The 20,837-nt window shown below is 37.0% G+C and overlaps 1 protein-coding gene across 2 annotated transcripts in view; it reads left to right on the top strand.

Moving 5' to 3' along the window:
• LOC124161574 (neuralized-like protein 4) overlaps positions 1-20,564 on the top strand; it is a 33,560-nt gene extending 12,996 nt beyond the window's left edge. Inside the window, exons 2-7 of one of the 2 annotated variants that reach the window (XM_046537953.1) lie at positions 2,511-2,590; positions 8,426-8,677; positions 10,010-10,112; positions 11,572-11,739; positions 16,751-16,844; positions 20,079-20,564. In XM_046537953.1, the coding sequence (XP_046393909.1) occupies positions 8,530-8,677; positions 10,010-10,112; positions 11,572-11,739; positions 16,751-16,844; positions 20,079-20,249 (684 nt within the window). In that variant the 5' untranslated portion in view covers positions 2,511-2,590; positions 8,426-8,529 and the 3' untranslated portion in view covers positions 20,250-20,564. Of the gene's footprint in view, positions 1-2,510; positions 2,591-8,291; positions 8,678-10,009; positions 10,113-11,571; positions 11,740-16,750; positions 16,845-20,078 lie in introns of those variants that run through there. The other variant, XM_046537952.1, reaches the window with a different exon arrangement.
• The last annotated feature ends 273 nt before the right edge of the window (positions 20,565-20,837 follow it).

Here is a 20,837-nt window from a genome sequence, read left to right as displayed (position 1 = left end):
GCTTTATTTGCACTGATGATGGAGTAAAATGCACTGAGCCACAAAATGTTGATCAATAAAAGCTTTTCTATAACACCATCGGACTGAGGCAACATTAATGTTATTTTAAATTCGCCAGTTTGAATTTCGTCTTCCAGATGACTTGAGAATAACCTCCCAGGACAGAGGGTAATAGCACATTCAATCACAGCGAATTGTGCATAGGTATAGGTAATAGTCTATCCTTTAGAGCAATTGATTGGTGAAGGGAAGAAAACCAATTATCGAAGTATACTTTTGAAAACTTGATATTCCGACAACTCATCATTGAGAGCCATTACAACATCACACGAAGCTTTCAATCGTACGTCTTTACAAGTTCCCTTCCTAGTACATATTTCAAAGTCGTACATGAGTCCCTACTGGCCAGATCTCGTAAAAACTTAGAAACCCTTAGTTTAAGGCTTGCCTATGATTTATTGTTTAGATTGGCTCCTTCCCTCGAAAAGAATCGTTTGCTCAATCAATCAATGGAATGTCACTCTTCTGGGGGTGTTTGTTGCATTTTGGTACTATGGTATTCAAAATAGGCCTCAATTTATACAATTCGTCATATTTATGATGATTCTTGGGATTTTTATGGTTGTTATACGCGAAATGTCGATACTCATCACCTCAAGTGAAGCCGATGGAGTCGTTGATGTGCTCAGATATGTTGCCGTAACTGAATTCTTCTAGGATGTCAGCAATGTATTTCTCCTTTCAGTACGATTAAGTATTAAAAATGTGTCAATAGAATGACCAAATTGTTAATCTGGAATTTCTAAATGCACCAGATTTTCCCATCGTTCCCTGGAGACCCGTTGTTGCTTTGAAGCAACACAAATTTCGGATCAAATTTAAAGGTAATAGACATCGTGTAATCGGCCTGTATCTTTTACGATAGCTAAATCATGCATTTATTTTAATAATATAATGCGTAAAATTTGATTGAACGATATTCAATGACAAAAAAAGCTTTCTAACAACAAGGCTGTCAGGGAGAATTTTCAAACGTTCTGGATTCCTTATTCCATTGTCCCCTATTAAATCGAGATTTGCACAAAGCATTACCTTGTGACGTAAATATTAGCTCCGAAGATACAGCTTACAAGCAATATTAAAGCTGCCTTAATATCATGCATTCTCTATGATTTTTAGGTCCTTGAAATGTATGTTGCTTCAAAGCAACATTGAGCGAAACAGCTGCCACAAATTCTTTTGAAATGGAAAGCGGACTGGGTTAAGAGAAAGAGGTTAGTTGGCCAATTAAACGAGTTCATTGCCAATAAATCAATACTATCATTATCACTGACCTAAAATATGGGGTTCTTAACAGATGACCCATGCTACGAATCGGAATGAGGACACTCGAAAACATTAATAACTTGGTTTGAATGAATGTCATTTTTATGTCCGTAGAGTCACCTTGAGTGGTGCAGGAATGCCTTAAATACATTTTAAATTCCTTTAAAAAAATGAAATACTATGAAAGTTCCGTGGCTTATAGCTGGGCTAAGCAGAGTAAAATCCAAGATATACCCCCGAGGATGTGAGACACATTGTGGGTTAGGATTTTGTGGTGCTTGGATAAAATATGGTGGTAATATTCGGCCATTCCTACGCATCTGAAAATCACAAATTTCATACAACTTTAAATATTATTTAAAACTTATGAGGTGTACGTCTTCTTGCCACTCAAAATCACACAAAACTACAAATGCGATGGAAAAAAAAATATTGCAGGAGGATCATCGGTATACCCAATTTACATAAGGGCTACATAATAACGGCCTTGGGGCCCGGGAATGTCCTCAACCACCCCCTCGCTGTGTCCCTGTATCTCAGAATTTGCTTGGTAGGGTTACCATATATTTTTCTCCTCGCACAAGTCCCAACTGAAGTCATTTGACAACGTGGAAACACTTCGCTCTTAATTGTAACATGCCACCAGTAATCAGGAATTCTATTGTTTTCAGTCACCAGTGCACTTTAATATCGGGATACATAAATTAATATGACCAATTGATTGCAAACGGTAAATTACTTCACATTTGAAAGGAACCATAGGGTTCGGAACCCTACCTAATTATAAAAACACATTTCATTTACTTCATAAAATAAAACCAAATATGGAAAAATCATGAATTTTCAAAATATTTTTCATCGACAAACGAAGTATTTTCTACCATGAAAAGCGTTAAAATTAGTTTGAAGCCCTCTACTTAGTAACTTTACTAATCTAGCTTTGGACCCCCTTCACCCCCGATCGAAATTCCAGGCTACCCCACTTCTCGTTGTACCTACTTTCATTATTTTTAGTTTCACTTTTTTTGAAGCTAGCCGTCAGATGGCAGCAGGGAGGATTCTGTGTGAAAAGGATACTGTGCTTGTTGTATTGAATGAAGGCTTATGGCGGACATTTTTAGTTGGCTGAGGATTGTGTAATATCTTGGTGAAAAATGCGTACATAGCGTATTGTTTTTTTTCAGAATTCCCCATGATCCAAGCATCTGCAAAGAAAAAGGAAGAATTTTCCGGAGTGAAGGCTGAAAGTTTATTCAAGGCTAATGTAAGTACTTGGTGGTATTCAACGTAAACGGCTTGATAACTCATCATATTCGTTGGTGATATTATAATTCATCCATTGTGTATATGTCATTTATCGACTCACAAATTTACAGTAATTATCAATCTTATGTAAAGTTCATTTATTTTAACCAGTGAATGCTATCATTACAAATGTAAACCCACCAACGATTTACTATATCGTCCATCTGATAGAGACATAATTTAAGCCTTAGTTGGCCGTATTTGTTAACACCTGGAAGTTAAAATATCACGAAAGCGAAAAGGAAAAATGTATGGAAAGGTAGGAAAACCAATATTTGGATTCCTAACTGTGGAGATGATTATTGTTTCATTTGAAAAGTTGTATTGTTCCAATAAAACTTTTCATTTGTCTCAACATAGAAGATCATGGATCATGAAGCAAGTACCCTTTCCAATATGGATAATATTTCGAAATAATTGATGCTATGCTTTTTACTGTAGCCTTTAAGTGGATCACGGGCGTACATGTGAATGATAAGGCTAAATACGGAGTAAGTAACAGATTCGTTGAATCAATTAAACCTTTGGGACCTCACTGAACAGAATTACTGCAACATGGCAAGGGGCGAAACATAAGCAGAAATACATTGAGCATAAACAGCGCAGCGTTTATAGACAGTGTAGGTACTATTTAATGCTGCGTGTGAATGTTTTACAGTACTCTGCGCATTTCTAATTACAGTGTTGCTAGCCCATGTGCTACTGACTGTACCGTAAGCTCGAAAGCAGACACTGAACAAAGTGGAGGCTAGTTATAAATTATATAATGGAAAGTCGGACAACATTCTGTGGCGAAGAATACCGATTGCCAATATGTTGTGTTGTAAGCCTGTAAAGGTGCTGTAACCAAAAACACTTAAGGGTTGGCAGCACTGTTTTTTGTATGTCTGACCTGCTGTGTTCTACCCGGTCTCAGTCTGTAACCCGCCCTGCTACGAAGTAGTTGTTGTCCGGCAAATGTTCTCCAACTGTAATCTAACATTCCATTTTTCGAGGCAATAAATAGCCTTATGTACATCGTAAATGAAGTCAATTATTTACGACTGAAATCCCAACAGGTTATGGGCCCAGGCCTTCGAACTTTCTTTCGATGCTTTTTTCGTAAAAATCATTGGGTTAGAGATTATCATATCGCGGATGAATTTGACTGTAACATTTGTGCGATTGAAAGGGCACTATGGAAGACAGTGTTGGAACAAATTCTATTTTGGCGAGTATTCCGAGATTGAAAGGTGTCCAAGATTTTCAGGACTGGAAATTTCAAGTCAAGAATTATCTCGAGAACAAAAACTTATGGGTAGCGGTTGTTCCGGACACCGACAAGGACGGTAATGAGTTGCCGTTGAATGCAGATAAAGACAGACTAGCTCTTACAACCATTTGCATGCTGTTAGAACCTGTGTGTTTCGCCAAAGTACGAAACGCAACTTCAGCGAAAGCAGCCTGGAGGAATCTCTGCGACGCATATGAGGACAAAGGTTGGGGCAGACGCTTGCGACTTCAACGAAGTCTGTGGCATTGCAAATTGGAGACATCGCGATCGATGGATGATTATTTGACAAAAGTAATGAATCTTGCTCATCAGCTGGAAGACATCGATGCCAAGGTTAGTGAAGATTGGCTCATATCGATAATTCTAGGGGGGCTAACTGATCATTACGCACCGTTTATCATGTCCATTGATAATAGTAAAGAAGTTGTTAAAATTGATGAGCTAATGAATAAACTTTTATCTGAGAGTGATCGGCAGCAATCCAGTGAAGTTCAGAACCGTGATGACGTGGCCCTGTTCACCGCAGCGAAGAAAAATGCCTATGGTAAGAGATTAGGCAAAGGGCGCGGAGGTGAATCAGGACTGTTAAACAAACTGATGGGAAGAAGTTTGTATACAAATGCTTTAAGTGCCATGAGCAAGGTCACAAAGCGTCCGAATGTCCAGAAAAGGATGACCACAAACGGAAAGAATTCTTTGGAGCGAAGAAAAAGAGTGGACGAGTAACTGGCCACGCTTTAACGGTACATACTGAGCGGTTAGTTCCAGGACATTGGTATGTAGATAGCTGCTGTAGTCACCATGTATCACCCGAAAAAAATAAGGTGCTCAATTTTTTTTTCTCGGGGATCAGATCTTGAAATATCTGTTGCTAATGACGACATCATCAAAGCTGCTGGCAGTGGCAACATCCCCATTAAATTGCCAAATAGTCGCGAAATATCGTCAATATCAGATGTCCTGTATGTCCCAGAGGCAACATCTAACTTTTTGTCAGTCAGTAGTACTGTCCGCAAAGGGTTCTGTGTGTTTTTTAGTGAAGATGATGGATGCCTGATCTTCCGCAAGGATGGATGCAGTATTACCGGCGATTTGGTTGCTGTGGCCAAGGATATCGGTGGCATTTATCGGCTGGAGGTGGAGACTAAGGAGGATGTGATAGAGAATGAGAATCCGCAAGTCTGCTTTATCACTTCCACTCCAACCACACGGCATGAACAGAAGAAAACAAACCTTAGTGCTGATGCTGAAGCACTGTGGCATCAGAGACTGGGGCATCTAAACAGGCAAGATATGATAAAGTTAAAGACATTGGCTCATGGTGTCCATTTTACAGGTGCTATGGAGATAAGTTGTACTCCCTGTATTGCCGGAAAAATGAGGAGAGCTCCATTTAAGGAAAGCCTGTGAAGGGCAAAAAGGAAATTGGAACTTGTACATGCTGATCTCTGTGGGCCAATGGAGGCAAGATCATTTGGAGGGTCAAGGTATTTATTGTTGTTGATGGATGACTATTCCAGAAAATTATTTGGATATTTCCTTAAGAGTAAAGCTGATGTGTTGGAGTTATTTAAAGAATTTGTGTTGTTAGTTGAGAATCAGATTGGTGATAGTATTAAAATTCTGCGTACTGACAATGGGACTGAGTTTTGCAATAAACCATTTGCAGACTTCTTAAGGAAAATTCGTATAAGGCATGAGAAAACTGTGCCATATTATCCAGAACAAAATGGTCGGATCGAGAGAGGTAATCGAACAGTGATTGAAATGGCACGAACCCTACTCAATGAAGCTAATTTAGATAAGCGCTATTGGGCTGAGGCAGTGAACACTGCAATCTATATTAGGAACAGGTGTCCTAGCAGAGTTTCAGGAAGTGTACCAGAAGAACTTTGGAGTGGCAGGAAAGTTAACCTTTCTTATTTGAAGATATTTGGTTGCTTAGCTCATGTGTATGTCCCAAAAGAGAAGAGGCATAAACTAGATCCAAAGTGTGAAAAGATGATATTTGTAGGCTATTGTAGTGAGACAAAAGGATATCGTCTTATGAGCCTGAAAGTACCTGGAAAATTAACAAAGGCTAGGGATGTTTTATTCTTTGAAAGTGTCTTTCCAGGAGGTGAGACAAATGAGCCAGAGGTGAACCCTACTGTTGTGACAAGGGATTGTGTTCTCTCGGAGGCAGTCTCTGAAATTGGTGATGGTGAGGCAACTGAGGAGGAAGACACTGAGGAAAGGGAGGTGTCACTTAGTCTTGAACGCAGGTACCCATTGCGAGAAAGAAGGCTGAAGGAATTCCCTGATCACATAATGTACAGTTCGGTATGTTCAAGTGTGGAGCCAAAGTCCTTGTCTCAGGCTCTGTCTTCTAAGGATAAGGAAGTGGGTGCAAGCTATGCATGATGAGTTAAATTCCCTGAAGGCAAGTGATACTTGGGAACTAGTAGATTTACCCCCAGGTAAGAAGCCAGTGCAAAACAAATGGGTGTTTAAAATTAAAAGTGATAATGAGGGTAATGTGATTAGATACAAGGCAAGATTGGTGGCCAAAGGTTTTACCCAAAAATATGGTGTAGATTATTTTGATACTTTTTCCCCAGTAGTAAGGTACTCAACGTTGAGGGTGCTTTTTGCTCTATCAGCTCACTTTAGCTGGGACATGGACCATTGGGACATTAAGACGGCATTCCTAAATGGAGTACTGAAAGAAGAAGTGTATATGATGCAACCAGAGGGTATAAAAATTGCAGAAGAAGAGAAGGTATGCAAGTTAAAAAAGGCTTTGTATGGTCTAAAACAATCATCTAAAGTATATACTCCATACATCCATACATACATACATCCATATGGAATGAGGAGTTACATTCTGTTCTGTGTCATCTTAATTATAAGCAGTGTAACTCTGAACCATGTGTGTATAAAAAGGTGAGAGAGAACTCTATTCTTGTTGTTGCTATATTTGTTGATGATATTTTTGTTTTTGGTAATGATTGTGTTGAAAAGGAGATGCTCAAAAGTAAACTTCTAAGTATGTTTGAATTGAAAGACCTTGGAGCAGTAACGAATGTCCTTGGCATGAGAGTGACAACTACCAGTGATGGCATTTTGGTAGATCAAAGCAAATACATTAATGAAGTGTTGACCAAATTTCAAATGTCAGACTGTAAACCAGTTGATACACCTATGTCAATGGGAATGAAATTATCAAAGGGTAATTGTGATAGTAATTTCCCTTATCAGTGTTTAATTGGATGTTTGATGTATATTGCTATTTGCACTAGACCAGATATTGCTCATGCTGTTAACGTATTATCCCAATATAATACGTGTTACAGTGATGAACACGTAAAAGGGGCAAAAAGAGTGTTGCGTTATTTAAAGGGAACTTATGATTACTGTTTGTTTTTTAAAAGAGGTAATCAATCAATGCTAAATATGTATGGTTATGTAGATGCATCTCATGCTAATGATCTTGAAGATCGAAAATCATATACAGGGTTTGTTTTTACGTTAAATGAAAGTGTTGTATCATGGGAAAGCAGAAAGCAACAAACTGTAGCTATTTCCAGTACTGAAGCAGAGTACATGGCTCTCTCTGAAGGTACAAAAGAATGTATGTACTTAACAAATTTTCTGCATGAATTAATTGGAAAGATGAATCGTATACCTATTATCTTTAATGATAACCAGTCTGCTCAGAAACTAGCGATGAACAAAAGGGTAAGCCATAGAACTAAACATATTGATGTACGTTATCATTTTGTAAGAGAGGCTGTAGAATGTAAAAAGGTTGAACTTAGGTACATCCAAACTGAAGAAATGATAGCTGATATCTTAACGAAACCTTTGAGTGCATTTAAGGTTGCAAAATTTAGGGAAAGGTTGAATGTAGCACAAAATATTATCACATAAATATTTTTTCTTTTTCTTTTGGCTTGAAAGTGTGTTTTGGTTAGGGGGTGATGTTGTGTTGTAAGCCTGTAAAGGTGCTGTAACCAAAAACACTTAAGGGTTGGCAGCACTGTTTTTTGTATGTCTGACCTGCTGTGTTCTACCCGGTCTCAGTCTGTAACCCGTCCTGCTACGAAGTAGTTGTTGTCCGGCAAATGTTCTCCAACTGTAATCTAACATTCCATTTTACGAGGCAATAAATAGCCTTATGTACATCGTAAATGAAGTCAATTATTTACGACTGAAATCCCAACACAATATTTTCACTTGGGTTCCAAGTCTCCTGATATTTATTCTATCTCACTTATCATGCCTTTCGTGGAAATGTTAAAGATCATGGTTCAAGAAGCAGGCACCCTTGCCCTTGCTATAGCTAAGGCGACACATTTTAAGTATTTTTTATTTTATATTACGTCCTTCAAGCGGGGAAATTCGTTTATTTATAAGGCGGCGAACCAGGCTGCAGTCAGACAGATCCGTTGTATTGGTTCGACCTCTCGGACATTGCTGAATAGTGGAACATCAACATGGCGATGAGCAGAAGGTCCACAGCTCTCTTTCTCTTTATAGTAACAGCTTTCACTGCCTGTGTATTCCTGACTGTATCGGAAGGCGCGGAATCAGATCTTGGAGAATGTGAGGCGAAGACTAACACGTCGCGTCGTTGGAGTTTAATGCTTGCTAGAGTCCGTAATGAGAGCGGCCAGTGGGTGGAATTCACTTCAACGAGAGAAATGGACGACGAATCAGCTGTTCATATTACGGAACAATTGTTCGAATGCGGCGGCAGGAAGATGATCATACTGCGAGGAGCTCTTAAAGGTAATGTTAAATTGTCCGGAAAGGAGTTTCACAGTGAATTTTCGTTGCATTAGGATTTTATTTTAAGTATTTATCTCTGATTTAATTAATACCATAACGCTAATGCCAAATCTTCAGGGATAAATGCCATTCTTGTGTATGTCTAATATTTAGCAACATTTACTGAATGGCCGTTGGATACTCCTGTTCATCAATGCAAAGCCTGAACAACTTAATGTACAGCCACAAAGTTCATGAAGTTTTTCTTGTGTCAAGTACAGGCGCTCTAGAATTGCATCATTTTTGCGAGAAACGTTTCTTGTGGGTAGTTCTTTCCCAATCAATGTTAACTTATTACCTCCCAGTGTAAAACTATTGAATTCAAATATCACTCAACCACTCTTTCTCTTCTTCTTTCCCTCTGCCAATATATACTCTGTGGTGGCAACCATGTGCACCTAAACTTGCATTCAAGTCATACTTATACGAAAGCAAAACTACTTTCGTCGAAACGTTTTGTGGACAAGCACTGCGTTAGTAGTTGTAAAGGGATATTTATCGCTCACTTCCCGTTGATATTCAATTCAATGAATTCCTTTTAATAGGCAATTAATTACACATCACCAAAGTCAAGTGAAACTTTTCAATGTCTCGTATGAATGAAAACGCGCCGTTATTGTTCGACACCGTCGTGACGTCACTTTTAGGTTCCGGGAGACCTTTTGCTGTAAGCGTCTTTGCCTCTTTCGTGAGTATAAGGGAGAGAAGTCGTTACTCTCGTTATGAAAGCATTCCAAGGAAATACTTAAGTTGTGTTTTAAGATGCAGTTTTGTGGAGCTATTTCCTTAAAAGGAGGAAAACTTGCGAGACTCGCAAATTTTTCAAAAACCTTCGAGTTACTATACTTGCAGAAAATAACACTAAGTATTAGTGATAAATAAAGCATTCACGAGTAGTTGATTGAGGAAGAAACATATAAGATAAACGGTAGGTCAGCAGAATATGGATGAGGATTTTTCTTTTTTAATTTTTAACGCTGCCAATCCAAAAAGTACACATAAAATTAAGGGAATATACAGTTCATCAATAAGTCGCTAAGGAATTGCCAGCAGAAGATGCTATTTAAATGTATAATTTTTAAGCAACGTTCTGAATAATTGTTATGTAGAGTACCCATTTGAAACTTTCACCACTCAACACACAAATAAATAAACAATCCTAACAGCAATAGCACTTCATTTGCGTACCTATTGCATTGGCGTGAGTGAAATTATTGTAATTGGCAAAGCAGTGAAACAAACTACTGCTTTTATATAGTATTTTTAATCTCACCACTTATTCTTTATTTCCAGATCCATTTTCTGGAGAAAGATTTGACCATCAGCTCAAGTTCCATCACATGACTGGACCGAATACAGCACTCATTAACAAAGGCTACACCGTGGTTAAATTGAAGTAGGTATTGCCATTGCAAAGCTCATAGCTGTTTTTAAATGATATCCATATGACTAAAAGTGATATCTGGTACATGGAAAATCATTTTATTAGGTATTAGATACCAACAGCACATTTAATATAGAGTTCTTTTGGATTAACTTTAGTGGAATTGAAACACATTTGTAAATTGATGAGCTTACATTGAGTTTTTTTTCAATAGAACCATTCCGAAACGATATTTCTATCACAATAACGTCTTCTTCTTCTTCTTTCCAGGCACATTGTGTCTCAAAGTATTCTATCATTATTTTTATTACACTCACATATACGTCCCCCACCTCTTACACTCCTATTTCCACTCGTCTAATAAGTGAGTGTCATTTTTTATTTAGTGTTCCTCTATGATATGATATTTATTACGAACGGCGCACAGTGGGCTGAAATCAAAAAAAGCTGGACAGAACCTCGAAATCGATTTTTTTATTACGGAAATTGAAACTTCGCACAGTTATTGTTATTACATCAGTGCATTTTTTGACTCAAACCAATTTTCATAGGTAATTTTTTAAATGAAATTAATTGGCCTCAAAGTTGAACAAATTTCGCAAAAATTGCCCTCATTGAATCTTTTTCGAAATTCAGCATGTAAAAACTAATGCCACATCTTCTGTAGTAATTCACTAGAAAAAATTTCAATGTTATTATGCGGTTTATTATTGTTAATTCTTGGTAACTTTTACGACTCAGTTGTATTATTTGTGGCCGATACGATACAAAATGACGGACCCTGTTTCTGTCGAAGTTTTGTGTTCCTGTAGGATTATGAAAAAAACGATCACCAAGTTACTCGAGATATTTACACCACATATACAGAAAAACTTATGGAGTATGATAGTATTATAATACAAAGTAATTTCTTCAAAAACTTAACTTATGAAAGACTGTTTGCGTCAAAAATGCGCTAATGTATTGATAACAACTGTGCGAAGTTTCAATTACCGCACTCAAAAAAATCGATTTCGAGGTTTTGTCCAGCTTTTTTTGATTACAGCCCACTGTGCGGCGGTAATTGTCCCAGCAGATGTTGAAGAGGGTTCGCTATTCCTTCCATTGTTGGCTAATGAAACCAGCTGCACGGTAATGCAGTCCGACCGCTATGTTCTTCTACCTCGTGCAAAGCAGAAATAAAATGGCTCTCATAATAGATATATCCAAACGAAAGCTCATACGTGCATACATAGCATTTATGTAGCCTCGGATCGCAGCAAAATTCACATTTAATCTGCGAAAAACACGGCGAAAAACGCGATATAGCGGACCAAAAAAATGCCTCTAAATGAACAGGCTGATGCTGGTTTCGCGTTGAAGCGCCAACATTCAATGCAGAACCCTCTACGGTAATGCCGGCGTTTTATTTTGTTGGAGGAAAGCATAACTCCTCAATGTTAAATGTCTTTTTCCCTTTACATTATTTCAGGGTGGATGGCCATGGACCCGTGTTGACGAGCAGGCCGTTGAGGTCCGGTGAGCTGTTTGAGGTCAGAATGGACAAGAGGGGAACATCCAAAGGATACGCAAACGGAATTGGAGTCACCATACACAAGCCAGGAGACCCCATTATCCCCGAACACATGAACACCTTGAAGTATGTACTGGGATCATTCTCCCACAATCGTGCAGTGGGGCCAAGTCTATAAAAGGTGGTCATAATTAGAAAAATAAAAGTTCGGAGTTTTGCTTTTTCATATCACGGTTGGGAAGACACTTATTTGAGCCGTTGAGAAATTAATTTTAAAAGCAAGTAAGTAAGCACATCTTCGTAAATATCACTTGCAAAGTGACAGGTGCTTTGCTGAGTTGAGTCAACTCCCTCTCGCTTTAGAATATTCCGATCTGTAAGACCGCTCTACAGCTACTCAATTGGCTAAATTTTAAATTTAAAAAGTAGAATCGATGCAGCAACGCAATAGATTTTAAATGCTTTTTTAATTATATCATTGAAACAGCATTAAAATTATTGTTAACATAAATATTAACCTGTAAATTACACATTTTTTCATTAAAAAACAAAAATGCGAACATCATTCAGTTATATAGCAGAGCCCAGCAGTGCTTTTGTGTACATATATTATTGTAGCCACAACTCTTAGCTATGAAACCAAAAAAAATTGACCGCCCTAACCCGCACCTTCGTGAATTAATGAAGAAATACGTAAGCTATAATATCGCTAAAGGATTATACCCCTAATGTGGTTTGAGCACGTTTCATGGATGGATTCGAATTTTCGAATGCTGCTTTCAAGTGGCTTTTAGAATGGAAGTTAAAACCTGGCAGATCTGCAATACAAAATCTAAAGAATTGGTGGAGGAGCCTAAGAAGAGGATACGGGAAGGGCTTAAAAGGGAGCTTAATTTAATAGTCGACCCGCCAAAGCAGGTGTATGGTAGTAGTAATGACGGCAACACAGCTAGAGAACTCTAAAATTTCCGTCAATATAACAGGCCTCAATTTGGAGCTTCTTCGGAGATTTCATACTGTTTTACAAGTTCTGTCTTCTGGCTATAGACTAAATATAGATATCTGCGAAGAGTATTCCATCTGAACAGCACGGCTATTGTTGAATTATATCCCTGGTACTGTATGCCAACGATATTTACCCTAAATACTGTTGCACGAAAGGGACGTCACAAAAAATGCATTGTTACCAGTTGGACAAATGTCAGAGAAAGCGCAGGAAGCGTACAACAACTTGTTGAGGAAATTCAGGGAAGATTTACCCGAAAGTGCTCGAGGAAAAAAAACTGTTGTGGACTTGTTCGTGAGAATTTATATATAATTCCGACTCGATTATTGTAAGTCAGACTGTGATGCGGTCCAAGTCATCGAAAGTATTATGTTCCGAGGCCATGAATATTTTTTATGAATCCTACCTGACAGAATCAGTATCTTCATCGAAATCGGAAGATGATTCTTTGGATGGAACGGAGTCAGATTGGAAACTAATATTTAATAATGTATTATGTGAATGTGTTTGTTAGCTTTTTATATTTTCACATAAAGATTTTTAAGTCAGGTTTTAAGTTATTTTTTTAGTTTTCACATAAGATTTTAAAAAATAAGTGGATTTATTCATATAATGCACTTGTGCTTGGATAATTTTTGCGTTTGTCTAAGTAAATGGTCGCGGGCCTGTTCATATTCTCTGCAGATTGACTGGTGTACAGTAATGTTTTATGTAACTTTCTTGGCTACCTTATTATGTTCCAGCATATATTTTTAAGCCATAAGTATATAATATAACGTGTGCGTTTAGACACATGTAACAATATCAAAAATTAATTCGTTTAGAATGCTTGAAAATTAAAAGTAGATAGAAAATGATGCTATTTATTTAAAATAATTCATAAAATTATTAATCGATTGTCTAAAAGCTTTGCATATGTATTTCAGGAAAGAATAATTTAAAAAATCAGTTTCATATTCGTAAACTAATATCATGAAAAATATTCCCCCCTTTTTACTGGAAACAATCAACAATTACTGTCCTATTTTTGCGAAAATTACAATTTTTTTGGCAAAACATAATTTCTCTTTATATTTCAATATCATATTCGGAATTAGCGACCACGAAAACTCTAGTATTCCAAATTTCAAACAGATTACATGATATTAAATAATTATGACCATCTTTTAAGCATTTGGCCCCACTGTGAATCGTACAAAATTATGTCAATGGACTGCCATAAAAAAACCAAAACTGGTAAATCAAAAATAAAGTGAAATATTATTTTATGTACCCTTTTACTAATTTTAGTGACAAATTAGAAAAGAAAAAAATTATATTCCCCAAATGTTATGTCCACAGACTATGATTCGTCATGTCCGTGGACTGTCTCACATAGATTTTCGAAGAGGTGATTATTGTAGTTCATTCAACTTTTAGTAAATAATTTATTATAAAATCTATGATTAAACAAGTTGAAACAATATTAACATTCCAATGTAGTCTTTTTGGGTTCCTTTATTACATAATATTTATTATAAAATAAAAAAACATTTGTCCTACTGAAAAATGCAACGTCCGTGGACAAACAGGAAAAAGGGGGAATTATTCATAGGATATGGTGGCAGCCCTTAACAACAAGTGTGTAGAGATAGATATTGTCAGCTATATTGGGTTTTTAGAGTTTATACTTGCATTAGTGAACATTTTAACGCTGGAAGAAAAAGTTTCGTTCAATTTTTTGAAAGAGACAAGATCATCAGTTATGTCCGTAGACGGGTAAACATTAGTAAAAGTAAACTATTTATTAATTACAATTGAGATAGCTTTTGCAGCTATAAAATGCTAGTTCAATGTAGGAAGGACAGTGCCCTTACTTATATCAAGTCCCAACTATAACTTAATTTAGAGGAAATCGCCATGTCCGTGGACATCATGTTCGTTAAATCTGCAGTCCTTGGACATGACAGATGGTAACGGACATGGTGATACCTAACCTATGACTAGTTACGTCATTAGATTGTATGATTGGCAAACTGTAATTACACAATTTTTGTTCTCAATAAACAAAAATTTATTTTGTCTTGGCTGTAGAAAATGTACGTTTTCTGGAGATTGACCAATTGGAATCCTTATACATTATGTCCCCTTATTTGGCCATCTTTTCACGCCAAAAATCTTTACACATTCCCCACCCAATTTGAAAACATGTATCGTATTCACAGTTATAATCCATTTTTAAAATTGATTAAAATTTTTATCAGAACATAATTTGTATGCCGATGTTCACTGCTATAACAGTCGACTCTAACGCTCGAATCAGACGTGTGAACAGCGTAGTAAACTCTTAACAATGGAACGCTGCGCTGTTCGCTTAGAAGAGCGCAGAGGAGTAGTTGAATCCAGTATAAAGTACGTCCGGACACTAGTGCTGTGCGAGAGTCTCGTCTCGGCGGTCGAGACGAGAATTTCATTCCTCGGCATTGTCAGGACGAGACTCTCGGCGCGGCGAGAGTCTCGCCTGGGTCGAGAGTCTTGACGATAGTCGAGAAGTCTAGCCCCTTCGAGATTTCTCGACACCGGTCGAGACTCCCGGGCAAGGCGCGAATTTCCGATTAATACCTCAATCAGTCGATAATAGAGTTTACTAAGGAATCCCTTACGACTTTTATGGATATATATATATATATATATATATATATATATATATATATATATATATACAATGTATTGGAAAATCCGAAATGCACGTGGCACGTAATATAAATAATTTAAGTTAATGTCAATACACACAGAGACACAAAAAAGAAACACTCACATTGGATAAATAAACTTGAAGCTATCGAAGCACTTCCGGCTTCTTCGTCAGCTGAAGAATGAATGGTGAGGAAAGGAGAGGGTTGGAAAAAGGAAAAAGAGGGGTAAGGGGAGAGGTGTATGGGGAGGGGGGAGTTAGGAATAGGGGTTAGGATGCAACGTTCAAACCCGGGAAACTATTGGCTTGAAAGTGCCAAATGCACGCCAATTCGAGGGTGTGGAGGTTGAGGGCGGAGTCGGTGGGAGGATATATATATATATATATATATAATTCAATGTGAGTGTTTCTTTTTTGTGTCTCTGTGTTTATCGATATTAACTTGAACTATTTATATATATATATATATATATTATATATATTTAATTTAATGATTTACCCTCTGCATCCAATTTTTAAAAGATTGTGCACGATGCTAATAGTTCCCAACGAGGGATTTCAAAAAAAATTATTTCTTTTTCCTGACCTCAATATTTAATATAAAATTTGAGTCTTGGAGTTTAGGTCTTTAAATTGAAATGTAAATTTTGCCGACGTTTCCGTTTATTTACGAACCATTATCAGCGCTTAAAATAAAATTGAGCATACAATTTTGATACATAGGCATTTTAAAGGGTTACATCAATGTTTCTTATAATATAAATATAATAAAAAAGAAACATTCACTGGTAAATCAACAAAAAATAAGATTTCATAGTCTAATTCTATAGAATTTTATGTATCTTTTTGCAATGTTTATTTATGGCAACTATGGTTCATAGTTACCTGTCAATTTTAGTTAATTAAATAATAAAATATGCTTAAGTTGTTAATGTCAATTTTATATTACAACTATTTTTACTTTTGGAAATATATAAGATGACTTAAATAATCTTTTTGCTAAATTATTTTCAATGTTTAAAGTGGAAATAGTTTTTTTTCGAGGAGCCGGGAGTCTCGACGGGTGTCAAGAAATCTCGTAGGGGCGAGACTTCTCGACTCTAGTCAAGACTCTCGACCCAGGCGAGACTCCGCGCCGCTCCGAGTCTCGTCCCGACAATGCCGAGAAATGAAATTCTCGCCAAGACCGTCAAGACTCTTCGGGTGGTCGAGAATCTCGCTCAGCCCTACCGCACACTCCCAGCATGGTCGACTCCCATGTATACGTATATTTAAAATAGACAATGCTGAAAAGAGGAATAAATGAGAAATTCATTTAAAAATTAAAAAAACAGTCCCATGGGTTGCAATTTATTTATCTTCATATTTTCTCTCTGATTTGAATTGTATGAGCCAAATGATAATGAAGTCACTATTTTTTACATATATTTTTTTCACTATTTCTTTTCATCCTTTAGGTCTGGAACATGGTTGTTCTATGGGCCTGATGTATGGAGCAACAATGTGGTAATATTTCCTAAATATACCACCTCTAACATCTACAATTTAAAGGTAAATATCCATTATTCTAATGAATGATTTATATAGACATTTCATTTTATAAACAGGTGTGTATGCGTGTGGATGAGTGTGTTTCATTTACACTTGAATAATTGATACGGCATGCATGAGCAAACATAGGAAGAGATCAGAATGGTCACGAATGTCCTCTGGTAGAAGAAATGTATCGCAACGTTGCAGAAACATTTTATGTGCTACAAAATACGAAAATCGAGTACTCTCTGAATAATCCAACTCAAATTGCATGTGAAATTGAGAATGAACATTCCTCTGTGTGACAATGAGAATATTATTTTGGAGCACCAATTCATTTCTAGCTCCTCCTCAAGGAAAATTTTCTGCTGTGTAAGTCATTTGGAACTGTCATCTTTCTGCTTTGTACCACTGATTTGTATGTGCTTTTGAACTACTGTGGAATTGAAACACGGTACACAGCAGTTCATGACGTCATAGCGTCCTACCATGTCATCAACTCATTTGTAACATATTTTGAACTGCCTTGGATTTCCATTGGAAACTGCTATGGTACTCATTTGGATTTAAATTTTGGAACTCGTTTGTACCACTCGTTCATCCGTTATGAAACTGATTTGTACCACTTGGACACCCATTTGGAACTCATTTGTACACCATGCCACCTGCTTTGTAGCAGTTCAAGATGGCGTACTCAAATTTCTTGAAGTTTATTTTAGTCTGTTTCGGATATTTAGGCAAGATGAATATTACGAATTGAAGTGCGGCAGTGCCGCCATTTCACTATAGCTCCAATGCTTTGCAAAGCATTAGTCATAAACGAAAGACCTTCAAGCTCGACAAGCTGAACACAAGTTTTATGTTTTCATATTGCGGAGTGAGGGGTAAGTCACTTTGGTGGTCAAGAAAGTCCTTATCGAGAGCTTAATTCCGATCTTACGTGGTTGGTGTGGATCATTCAGTGTCCATTTTTGAGTGAAATGCCTTCGTTTCTGGATATTTTTTCTTGAAAACCGTCATGTTAAATATCTGAAAATGCAATGGGAAATGCGAAAAAAGGCCTTTCCGGGTAATCGAACTTGTCAACCTCGACATTGAAATATATTTTCGAAGGAGGGATTCATGGCGAAAAAATTCAGCCCTTAAATACGGATCCAAATATGGACATAAACCATTTCCAAGGGATCGCGAAGACAATACATCGGTATGTTTTATCATAGAGTAAGCATATTATATACTTACTCTATGGTTTTATGTATACTAATCTATGCAAAATACTACTTTTCCGGTAATATCAAAGAACGAAAGCAATGAAAGAAAAGGTTGCAAATATGCCGTAAAAATCGCAATATTTATAATTGCGAATTATACTTTGAAAGTATAGACATTGAATTTTTACGATAATAATATACTTGGAAACGCAAAAAAACGCGAGCGCTATGAATTTGTTATTGAATACCTTTATTATACGCAACCAAAATTCTCGGTACGTAGTGAAGATAATCTTGTCGCATTTCAAATCGGACCCAAAGATACGATTTAAGCCACAAGGAAAATAGAATAATTTTTAAACTAATTCGAGTGATTATTTGGGAGTTCCGTTTCTATTAACTGACTTGCGATTATTTCTTATTAAACCACTAATGCATTTTTATTGCATACATTAAAGAATTTTCGTTTTCTCGACCAAACGAATCAGACTGAACCTGGCCATGGTATGTTGGCGCGTAGAAGACAGTTCCAAAACAAATGATGACGTATATAAATCGCATGGATTTGTTCACAAAGAATTACAAACGTATGGAAAGCCGTTATACATGAATCTTCTCAGTACACAACAGTTACAATACGAATGATGACGCAGGGAAATCCTGTCATCTCGTTCAAAGGGAGTTCCAAATGACATTTCTCCGTACACAGCAGTTACAATACGAATGATGACGTCTGGAAATCCTGCCGAATCGTTCAAAAGTAGTTCCAAACGAACACACTCTGTACAAAGGAGTTCCAAAGGGGATCACAAATGAGTTACAAACGTCTTCATATTTCTAATTTTTGGTACAAATGAGTGAAAATGAGTTTCACAGCAGTTCCAATGCAGATTTTGGTGTTCCAAAGCAGTTTCAATAGGGTTCCAAAGCAGTTGCAAAGCAAAAATTTTTCCCTGAGGATCATTATCAGGTATATATGAGTCGAATACATTTGCCGAATGGTTGAGTTCAGCTTTTCATTATTTTTAAGACGCATTCTGTCAGCCTCCCCTCCTTCCATGAACTTCATTTCAAAGTTTCAATTTCATTCAGTCCAAAAATTCTATTCTCTTCCTTCCTCTCCCTCGCGTACACTTACATTATTTCCTCCGAATCTGTTTTCGACATCCCTTCTCTAATCCGTACTCGCTCCATCCATACCTTGTATCCACCGTATCTCATCTACAAGCTGCCAATATTCGCCCACCATGTCTGGCACTTCGTGGCTCCCACTCATCTCAGTCCACCTAACATTCTCCATTCTTCGCCACACCCACATCTCGAACGCCGCCATTATTTTCTCTTTCTCCTTCCTTAGTGAATACTTTCCCGCACTATAAAGCGCTACACTCCAGATCAGACCCTTCACGAACATTTTATTTAAACTCTTACGTAACGATCCTTTCATAAGCTCCTTCCTGTTCACGAATGACTCCTTTCCTAACAAAATTCTCTTCCTGATGTCTTTATAGTTGATTTAGAGCGCCTTCTTTCTCCAGTGTGTTTTCTAAGTTCTGGAATTGATCTTCCTGATCTAGTTTTTGCCCACCTATTTTTTCCTCAAGACTAACATTCCTAACTTTTCGCGATGCTTTGCAAAACCACATGACAATGTCTTCTTGTGGTTAATCCTCACGCCTTATTCCACAGCAGCCCTCTCGCTGACTGCCTCTACAACCCCTCATCATTCGGGAACCTCACTGATTTTATCGTCATCGTCTCCACATTTATTGCTTCTATGTTTCCAAGCTTAAGTGCAAATAATCAATTTTTAATCTTAGATAGCCTAAAAATTTTCTCAAAGAAAAAATTACTATTTTTTCAGTGTTTATCACTTTCATATTGAATATAAACGGTCTCATATGACAGATCTGAGAGTCTAAACCACTTAAAGATCTCAATGTCAGCTGAAATTTATGTGAAACCATGTGACCACATGACGTCACTCTAATGAAAATAAGGGTATTCCCCGATTGTTAAATGTTTGTCTGTTTGATTGCAGCCTGGAGATCGCATGGGAGTGATGAGATCAGAGACTGGAGCTTTGCACTTCTTCGTCAATGGAGTCGATCAAGGCCCAGCCGCATCCAACATCCCAGAGGAGGTCTACGGAGTGTACGAACTCTACGGAGACGCCACCCAAGCCACCATTTTGAATCCAACGCACCCATGATACGCCAAGAATTACTTCTCTATATAATCCCTTAAGAAAACATATGAAATAATATACTATGGAAAAGTGAATGATTCTCAATCTGAGCTTTCTCTTCATTCTGGTTGTAATTAACTAAGAATTGTATCTATTTTTATATCATATGCTGAAAGAAAATCCATTCTCCCTTATCTTATAAAGTATACATCATATCTTTTCCTTATTTAATCACTGAATTGATAAAACTGCGAAACCATCACTTGAATTAGGAATGGCATGCACATTGTTTATATGCTATATGTAATAAACCATTTAAAAATATGAAACTCTAAAAAATATACTCTTTTACTTAATCTTTGGCAAGGGAGGTATACTCAAATTTTATTCTTCAACCGTACAGGATTGCCAATACTTTATTTTTATACAATTATGAAAAATTAATTGCCTCGCACAAAGAAATAATAGGAATTCAATATTAGTTGATGGAACATAAATGCCTCCTTTATCCAATGAGACTTATAAAAACATTTCCGAATTAGCCTTCGTATTTAACTCCATATCGATTCGAATGATAACTAATTCAAACAATTAAAAAAATATAACCTTGTC

This window comes from Ischnura elegans, chromosome 6 (genome assembly GCF_921293095.1).
Source record: "Ischnura elegans chromosome 6, ioIscEleg1.1, whole genome shotgun sequence".
In the NCBI taxonomy this organism is placed as follows: Eukaryota; Metazoa; Arthropoda; class Insecta; order Odonata; family Coenagrionidae; genus Ischnura; species Ischnura elegans.
Note: the sequence above shows the minus strand (reverse complement) of the source record. Positions and strands in the feature narration are given on the sequence as shown.